The sequence below is a fragment of the Sinocyclocheilus anshuiensis genome, unplaced genomic scaffold (assembly GCF_001515605.1).
Source record: "Sinocyclocheilus anshuiensis isolate Anshui unplaced genomic scaffold, SAMN03320099.WGS_v1.1 scaffold1365, whole genome shotgun sequence".
Taxonomy (NCBI): domain Eukaryota; kingdom Metazoa; phylum Chordata; class Actinopteri; order Cypriniformes; family Cyprinidae; genus Sinocyclocheilus; species Sinocyclocheilus anshuiensis.
The window spans coordinates 1166089-1175423 of NW_015551032.1; the positions used below are offsets into that span (position 1 = coordinate 1166089).

The 9335-nt window shown below is 37.6% G+C and overlaps 1 protein-coding gene across 1 annotated transcript in view; it reads right to left on the bottom strand.

Moving 5' to 3' along the window:
* The window catches only part of LOC107661223 (anthrax toxin receptor 2-like), a 62361-nt gene that overhangs the window by 38077 nt on the left and 14949 nt on the right, over window positions 1-9335 (bottom strand). Inside the window, exons 11-14 of the mRNA XM_016450722.1 lie at window positions 8065-8143; window positions 7786-7881; window positions 2381-2425; window positions 1631-1726 (exon numbers count right to left, since the gene is read on the bottom strand). Of these exons, the coding sequence (XP_016306208.1) occupies window positions 1631-1726; window positions 2381-2425; window positions 7786-7881; window positions 8065-8143 (316 nt within the window). The remainder of the gene's footprint in view (window positions 1-1630; window positions 1727-2380; window positions 2426-7785; window positions 7882-8064; window positions 8144-9335) is intronic.

A 9335-nucleotide genomic window follows, 5' to 3' on the forward strand; every position in this document is an offset into this window, starting at 1 on the left:
TCCAGTTCGAGCACTGGACGCTTACGCACACAGAGCTGCCCCGTGGCGTAAGGCAGATCAGCTTTTTGTTTGTTTTGGTCCGCCAAAGAAGGGATTTCCGGCGACCAAGCAGACTATGAGTAGGTGGGTGGTCGAGGCCATCTCACTAGCCTACGAGTCCTCTGGCCTCCCGTCACCTATGGGGGTCAGAGCGCACTCGACCAGGAGTATGGCGGCCTCCAAGGCTTTCAACTTGGGTGTGGCCTTGCAGGACATTTGTGCTGCGGCGGGCTGGTCCTCTCCGCACACTTTTGTCCGTTTTTACAACCTAGACCTGGCATCTACCCCAGGTTCCCAAGTTCTCTCTTCGTGATGTGCTCGCAAGATACACACACAGGCAGGGACTTGGTAGTATGGCGCAGTGGGTATTCTCGTTCCCAAAGCGACTCGACGCAGCTCGAGTTCCTGAAGGGGAACGTCTCTAGGTTACGTATGTAACCATGGTTTCCCGAGGGAACGAGACGCTGCGTCTCTTTGCCATACTCCCTGCATCCCTCCAGGCGCTACTTCATCGAAGCTGGTTTGCGCTCTGCCGGATGCGCCTTTATGCTTTCTGGTGCTTACGTCACACCGCTCGGGACTCGTCTCGCTACTCCATTTGACTGATTTGACACGTGCTTCAGAACGCTGTCACGCAAGGGCGTTCCCAAAGTGACTCGACGCAGCGTCTCGTTCCCTCGGGGAACCATGGTTACATACGTAACCTAGAGACGTTTTTTTGGACCTCAATGAAAATATTTCCAAATGAAGTTAAAGTTTTGCATGTTGCCAAGTAATGCACAGACTGAAGCAGAGAATGTAAATAGGGATGCACTGATATTTATATTTATGTTATATTCGATAACCTGTGAATGGCTTATAAAAATTCTACACTGTTTTTTCAAAATAAATTAAAAATAAAAGCACTATAAACTGAAGTCAGTCATTTTAAATGCTACAAGTCAAGGCATCAAACATTATAATGTACAGTATGAAAATCTGTTGATCTATTTAACTCTGTTATTCAATTATTATTATTATTAAAGAATAACCTTAGGTAAGGGTTAGATGAAGGCAAAAGTCAAATGTCAGCCGATAACCGATAGGGTATCAATATATTGCACATCCTGATATGTGACCCCAATTAAAGCACTCCGCTCCATGTCCACTCCAGATTTTCCATTTTCTGCTAAACTCTCACTCCATTGTCACTGGTGAGAGTAAGCCAAAGAAAACAAGGATAGTCCAACTTTCCGAAAACATACTTACTCCAGCCTCCAGGCAAAATTACACAACCCCACTTGAACTCCACACTGCTCATTAACCATTCAAAACTAACTGTTGTATAAAAAATACAATTTTATAATGTTAGTCCTAGAATTATGAAAGTGTCAGAAAAAGAAACATGTTGATATATCAATATGTGACTTAATAAACATACAAAGCATTAATAATGTCAGGCAGGTCATCAACACTCCTGGGAGAAAGAGTGGAGGTGGCAGACAACTGCAAAATGCTCAAAAACAGCTGTGATGACATCAAAGCCTTTCCTGTCATCAGGGGGCTGCAAATCATTATAAGCATCATTAAAGTGTAATGTCTCGATGTTCACCTCCATTCGTTTGATTCCACCAGCTCCTCTTCCCCCATAATAAGATGCATCAACTGTTGGCCACTTTTTCTTGGGTACTGGGTCTGGCTCTGGCTTCTGAAAAAAAAAAAAAATATGGCCAGAAAATTGATAAAATTTAAACTTCCAGACGCAAAGAAAGCATTGAAAATACAACAGCAGATGGGTGACTGTTATATTTATGCACACTACCATTAAAAAGTTTGGGGTCATTAAGATTTTAATTAGGATTTTAATATTTTAGGAATTACATTTTTGGAAAATGTAATTCATTCCTGTGCCGGGAAAGCTGGATCTCAGTCTTTAGAGTCACATGATCCTTCAGAAATCCTTCTAATATGCTGATTTGGTGCTCAAGAAGCATATGTTATTATTGTTATCAATGTTGAAAATAGTTGTTCTGCTTATTGTTTTTGTGAAAACCAGGTTTTCGGATTTTTTTTATGAATAGCATTTATTTGAAACAGAAATCTTTTGTAATATAAACAATGTCTTTACTGTCACTTTTGATCTATTTAATGTATCCTTGCTGAACAAAATGAGCAATTTCTTTAAAAAAATAAATCTTACCTCAAGCTTTTGACTATATTTTAGCATTTTAAAAATAGAACCTTCAAATGAACCGTAAATAAACCTTGTGTATGTTATACAAAAAATTATATGTATTTTTTTATAAAAATATATATTCATAAACATTAATTATATTTATATTTTATACAAAAACAATCTTACAGGTGGAGGTGGAGTAGGTCTTTGAGGGGGTGGGTCTTTAATAACCTGAGAAGAGAGAAAGAATAATTCTAAATGAAATTAATCAAAGTTAGTTATTGCTGTCTAAGGACCTGATTCACAGTTGAACAACTGGAGCCTGGCACCACCACAATTGATTACAGGGATCTGCTTGTAAACTAACACTGTAGGGCCCTGGTGAAAAATAAAGAAAGCCCAAAAATCAACTTGTTGACAGGGGAGTCTTTGGGGTGAGCACGGTGGTCCGTTTATCTCTTAATTAATTGGATGATGTTCAACGCTCCCCTGCAATCCCCCAATCATAAAGTCCTGAGGAATTAATTAGCTGCAGTGAAATGCAGAAGGGAAACTTGGGCTTCACTCCAGGCTGATCCCCAGTGCAAAGGAGAGGAGAGTTAACAGGATGAGATGACTTCCTGTAGCACTGTCTGTGACTGCTTATCTGTCACAAGAAACACTAAGCTGGATTCAGCAGGTGACTTTTCTCAAAGACAAGATGTTCTTCCTGGAAATGTCTTTGGCATCCATTGATTCTGGTGTCGTCAGATTAGCGATCCCTCAGCAAACTGCATATCAACTGACCTGACACATCTAACCACTCTTCAACATGATGGATAAATATGTTACTAGACAAAAGTGAGTTTGCGTCAGAGCAGCGGCTCAGCAGTTGAGCTTACGTGGGCGACACAAGTTTGAATCCAATGTCATTTACCAGTCCCATTCACTTCTCCTCTCATGAGGTTAAAGGGCAAACTACTGCAATATAATGGCTACATATGTCATTTGTAAAGCTCGGCATACTTGAGCCTTTGTAACTCACAGAATAGACTCCAACAATCTAGATAAAACGCCTTGGAAGTGACCATGTTTCACCTGTCAACCATGTAACCCCTTCCATTGCAGATGCTTTCCAAAATGGAAGCCTTGTCTCATTAAACATGAAAGATGGATACACTGCCATTGCAGGTTAAGCATTTACTAAATTAGTTTTCAGGGAAAAATGCCTTTTAATCATCACATATCATGGGTAGAACAGCTGTTTCATTCACATTAAAGTGCACTGATACCATTTCGCCATTGTTACCATTATAATGATGGAAAATAATCAATTAGAGTTAATTAATTGCTCTTTGACTGACTGTTGGAAAATCCAATCCTATCCATCCGTGGGGCCCCCAGCGTGTGATGATTACAATAACTTTGGACAGAACCTTGTGCTAAAGGATTAGCTTTTTTATTGAGTAATTAAAGAGCAGATTTATATTTGCCAGACATATTGAGGGATAAATAAGGCATTACACAAATGACATGCTGAGCTGTTAGGTTCTCAAACTACCTGACGGACAGATGTGAAGCCGGGACAACCCTTTAAATGTGGTTCAGATGATGAAGAGCTGATAATTAAATCCAAAATGTCAGTGTACTTAGCCATCTGACACTCATGCGAGGGGCTAAAAACTAGCGGCACAGCTGTGGAATCGACCAATCACAGTCCAGCAGTGCAACGTCCCCATATGGCTTTCGGGATAATTGTCCAATCGGAGTTTATAATCTGTCCATTTCACCCCTCTGAACACACTGTTGTGTCAAGCTGTTTCCCAGGCTTAACATGATCATGGACAAGTAGCAGGTAGCATATTTGCAAATTAAAATGGTGCATTTCCATTAACATAAAATTAACCTGTTTGCAGTAAAACAACAAATTAATGACCTAAGAGTGTGGTATCAGACCATAAATAAACAGATGCCTTTACCCAAATACAATGACATGTTTTATATTTAATACAAAAAAAAAATGTAGAAATAAAATAATATTTATTTATTTACATTCAAACATTTATATGTTTAGATTGTCCACTGTAGTCAATTTAGTCTTTGGACTGACCTGTTTGATGGCACAAAAACACATACTTACATACTTGACCTTCCAATTTCTTATGACCTTTCTTACTATTTGGTCAAATTTTGCCATTTCTGCAAAAGCCGTGTTGCTGTGACTGTGGATACTAATTTGTGTGTTTCGGGGGGATGAGGTGCTTCTGTATTTCTCTGATTGCTGAAAACTGGCATGGCTGAGTTTAAATATTAACAAAGCACACATGGCCCTTCTCTTGTGCCGGGGTCCCTGATGGAGAGGAACAGCAGCTCTTCCACCAAGACAAACAGGGCCGAGTCCAGACATGCTGCGGGAGGGTTTACATTTTAATGCCTTTGTTGGTTTTCCAAAATATGCTTCCATCTCGTCCTGGAATGGCTCCCGCCAGGTTCTCAAAGAGAGGTGGTGCATATCATTTGGTGTTGCATTGACGCTGCTTGCCAAAGCGATACTCACCAGCTTCGAATTCTATATATTTTGTAAGTGCACCATCTGTATACAGTATACAAGCAAATCAGAGCCGAGCAGTGGCGGCTCGTCGGGGGAGGCAGGGGAGGCACAGCTTCCCCATAATTTTGAGGTGAAAATGGGAGGAGGACGATTTAATGATAATAAAATTCACAATTCATTTCAGTTCATGTCTCAGAATGTGTATTTTTTGTTTGTAATTTCACAGTTGTAATACCATAACGTGAAAGCGGCGCTTTTCTATCGTGAATGTGCCGAATCTGCTGATGTAATTACAACCGCTAATGATAGAGAAGGGGAGGGGGAGGCCGGGGGAGAGGTGAGCTCTTGTGCCTCCGTTAGTAAAAAAAATTAGCGCTGAGGAGTGTTGAGAAAAGAAACCTCGTAAGGGAGGCTAGCCTCCCTTCTGATATCAACCAATCATCGTAGAGACGTAAATTACGTGATATTAGTTTGAATGTCTGCCGCTGCGCTGATAATGTACCAAGTACTTATGATGAGTAGCGATATTGAATATTTGATTGCCAACATATTTACCAAGCTGTCATTCAAACAGTATATATACAAATTTAGGGAAAACAGCCTAAGCTGGATATAGGCTACAGCAGTCGGTTTAATTAAATGGCGCAACAGGCAGCTCTCTTTTAACACAGACTTTTAAGAAGGGATGGATGTTTGCTTCAAGTGATAGGCCAGGTAAGTTAAATTATATTATCTTGCTGTATGTATGTCGTTTTCTTTACGTTTTCTGACTAAAAGCAACCAAAAAGCCATTTTAAAGTGGTTAAGCAAATAATAATAATAATAATCGGCAGGGATCCCAGACCAATACAATAAGTGTGCCTCCTCTATTTTAAAACCCACGAGCCGCCACTGGAGCCGAGAAGCATAGCTGCTTTTTTATTTAAATTGTTATTTTAAATATAGGAGAGTGTACTTTGTTTGGTTTTATTTTACAGCCAAACATTTGAATCACAAAAAAATCACAAAGCACCAACAGGAAAAGAGCTTCTTCTTTTTTTTGCCACATATGAAATACTTCTGTATTTTTAGCAGCTGTTCTGGTTGCACACATCAGATGAATAGTCAGGATGTGGTCAGATCTATTGCTGTGCATTGTGCTTCCCTTGAAATGTACAAATTTGACGTTCAGCCACAACAACTAATAAAAAAATCTCTTAAAGCTGGGTAAATATTAACAAAACACTTTATAAGCTAAATGAACACCATAAGAAAAGTAAACCACTACTGATTTCTTATCTTATTATAAACGAATGATGTAAACCAAACAGGAAAGTATAAATAATGAGAAATAAACATGTTAATGTTAATCTCAATACCAGTTCAATCTCAATACAGATTCTGTAGGTGAAAAGGGACAAAATTCACATTGGGATGCTGGAAGACATGTGACACTTACAATAGTGCAGCAGAGAGGCCAGAACCACCACATCAGAGCCAAAGCCAACAGGAGAAAGAGCACCAAGAACACAATGGCCACCACTGTGCCGTCCGACTAATGAGAGAGGGAACATTTACAGTTGGCTTAAAAACAGGATAACAGCAAGATGTTATGAAAACAGAACGAAACAAAGGAAATACTGCATGCAATATAAATCCAATTTTTACAGTTATAAATTCTGTTATAAGTATATAAGCTGAAGAGACATTTTTCCTTCTGATCTCATGTTTGACTTACACATGTGGAGGCAGTGATGGTGAAAGCACTGGAGATATACGATGTGCCACTGTTCAAACTGATCAGAACCTCCATTTGTCTATAGGAAGAGAACACATAAGCACATTGGAATTGTACATTTTATTTAATGCTAATAATTACACACTGCCTTGAATAAAGTTTGAAAATATAGTTACTCTTCAAACACAACTGTATATTCTGCTTTATTTTTCAGAGATTTTTTTGTGAGATTTTTCACGGCAGAGTGACGACAGTTACAGCAGAAACGGAGAAGCAAATATAAGGAAGGAGTCCGATTGGGAGTTATTTAGAATATGATGTAATTTCTGATAAAAATAAGTGTGTCATAATAGGCAGTGTTTTACAGATAAAAGTAAAGAAAAAGGGAATGACTTTAAAGGGGAAGAAAACTAAAACTCAATAAAAAAGTAAACAAAAATAGACAAAAACGGAAATGAAATTAAAAATGAAATAAAAATGAAAACTAACAGAAGCTAAACTGAATTGAAAATAAACCAAATATACATATATATATATATATATATATATATATATATATAGATAGAGAGAGAGAGAGAGAGAGAGAGTTCAAAAATGATACTAGTGATGCTCAATGGTGTCATGAAAATTATTTGCAGTTTAATTCCTACAGAATTTGAGTTGAAATTCTCTCTTATTTACTGAGGAGGGAGTTGAAGGTGGCTCGTAATTAAGGCAATAATGATGAACGGCATTGTAGGGATCCCAGACCAATACAATAAGTGTGCCTCCTCTATTTTAAAACCCACGAGCCGCCACTGGAGCCGAGAAGCATAGCTGCTTTTTTATTTAAATTGTTATTTTAAATATAGGAGAGTGTACTTTGTTTGGTTTTATTTTACAGCCAAACATTTGAATCACAAAAAAATCACAAAGCACCAACAGGAAAAGAGCTTCTTCTTTTTTTTGCCACATATGAAATACTTCTGTATTTTTAGCAGCTGTTCTGGTTGCACACATCAGATGAATAGTCAGGATGTGGTCAGATCTATTGCTGTGCATTGTGCTTCCCTTGAAATGTACAAATTTGACGTTCAGCCACAACAACTAATAAAAAAATCTCTTAAAGCTGGGTAAATATTAACAAAACACTTTATAAGCTAAATGAACACCATAAGAAAAGTAAACCACTACTGATTTCTTATCTTATTATAAACGAATGATGTAAACCAAACAGGAAAGTATAAATAATGAGAAATAAACATGTTAATGTTAATCTCAATACCAGTTCAATCTCAATACAGATTCTGTAGGTGAAAAGGGACAAAATTCACATTGGGATGCTGGAAGACATGTGACACTTACAATAGTGCAGCAGAGAGGCCAGAACCACCACATCAGAGCCAAAGCCAACAGGAGAAAGAGCACCAAGAACACAATGGCCACCACTGTGCCGTCCGACTAATGAGAGAGGGAACATTTACAGTTGGCTTAAAAACAGGATAACAGCAAGATGTTATGAAAACAGAACGAAACAAAGGAAATACTGCATGCAATATAAATCCAATTTTTACAGTTATAAATTCTGTTATAAGTATATAAGCTGAAGAGACATTTTTCCTTCTGATCTCATGTTTGACTTACACATGTGGAGGCAGTGATGGTGAAAGCACTGGAGATATACGATGTGCCACTGTTCAAACTGATCAGAACCTCCATTTGTCTATAGGAAGAGAACACATAAGCACATTGGAATTGTACATTTTATTTAATGCTAATAATTACACACTGCCTTGAATAAAGTTTGAAAATATAGTTACTCTTCAAACACAACTGTATATTCTGCTTTATTTTTCAGAGATTTTTTTGTGAGATTTTTCACGGCAGAGTGACGACAGTTACAGCAGAAACGGAGAAGCAAATATAAGGAAGGAGTCCGATTGGGAGTTATTTAGAATATGATGTAATTTCTGATAAAAATAAGTGTGTCATAATAGGCAGTGTTTTACAGATAAAAGTAAAGAAAAAGGGAATGACTTTAAAGGGGAAGAAAACTAAAACTCAATAAAAAAGTAAACAAAAATAGACAAAAACGGAAATGAAATTAAAAATGAAATAAAAATGAAAACTAACAGAAGCTAAACTGAATTGAAAATAAACCAAATATACATATATATATATATATATATATATAGATAGAGAGAGAGAGAGAGAGAGAGAGTTCAAAAATGATACTAGTGATGCTCAATGGTGTCATGAAAATTATTTGCAGTTTAATTCCTACAGAATTTGAGTTGAAATTCTCTCTTATTTACTGAGGAGGGAGTTGAAGGTGGCTCGTAATTAAGGCAATAATGATGAACGGCATTGTGATTTCCATATGTCTATTATGCAGGAGACAATTACCATGGGACTAATGAGAATCCTCAAGCAGGAAATCGACTGACTGAATGCCTGAGATCCTTCCCAAAATGAGAGAATATGTAAAAAAGACAGGCCACTGTCTGCAGAGCCAATGATGACGCAGTCGAGACATAGCAGAATAAGAGTTATCTACAGCAACCAATGAAGATTTCACTAATGTTTGGGTCTTGCACAAAGTATTACCAATGAGACCGTCAAGGCTCCTTCACATACAACACCAACTGAAGAATTTACTTTTCCCATAACAGCCTACACTGCAAAAAATGCTTTTCTAGCTTAGATTTTTTGTCTTGTTTCCAGCCAAAATATCTAAAAATTCTTAAATCAAGAAGAATTTTCTAGACAAGTAAAAATTATTGTCTTGTTTTCAGAAAAAACAAGTCGAATTTAAGTGAGTTTTTGCTTGAAACAAGCAAAATAATCTGCCAATGGGGTAAGCAAAATAATCTTATTTCAAACAGAAAACAAGATTATTTTGCTTACCCTACTGG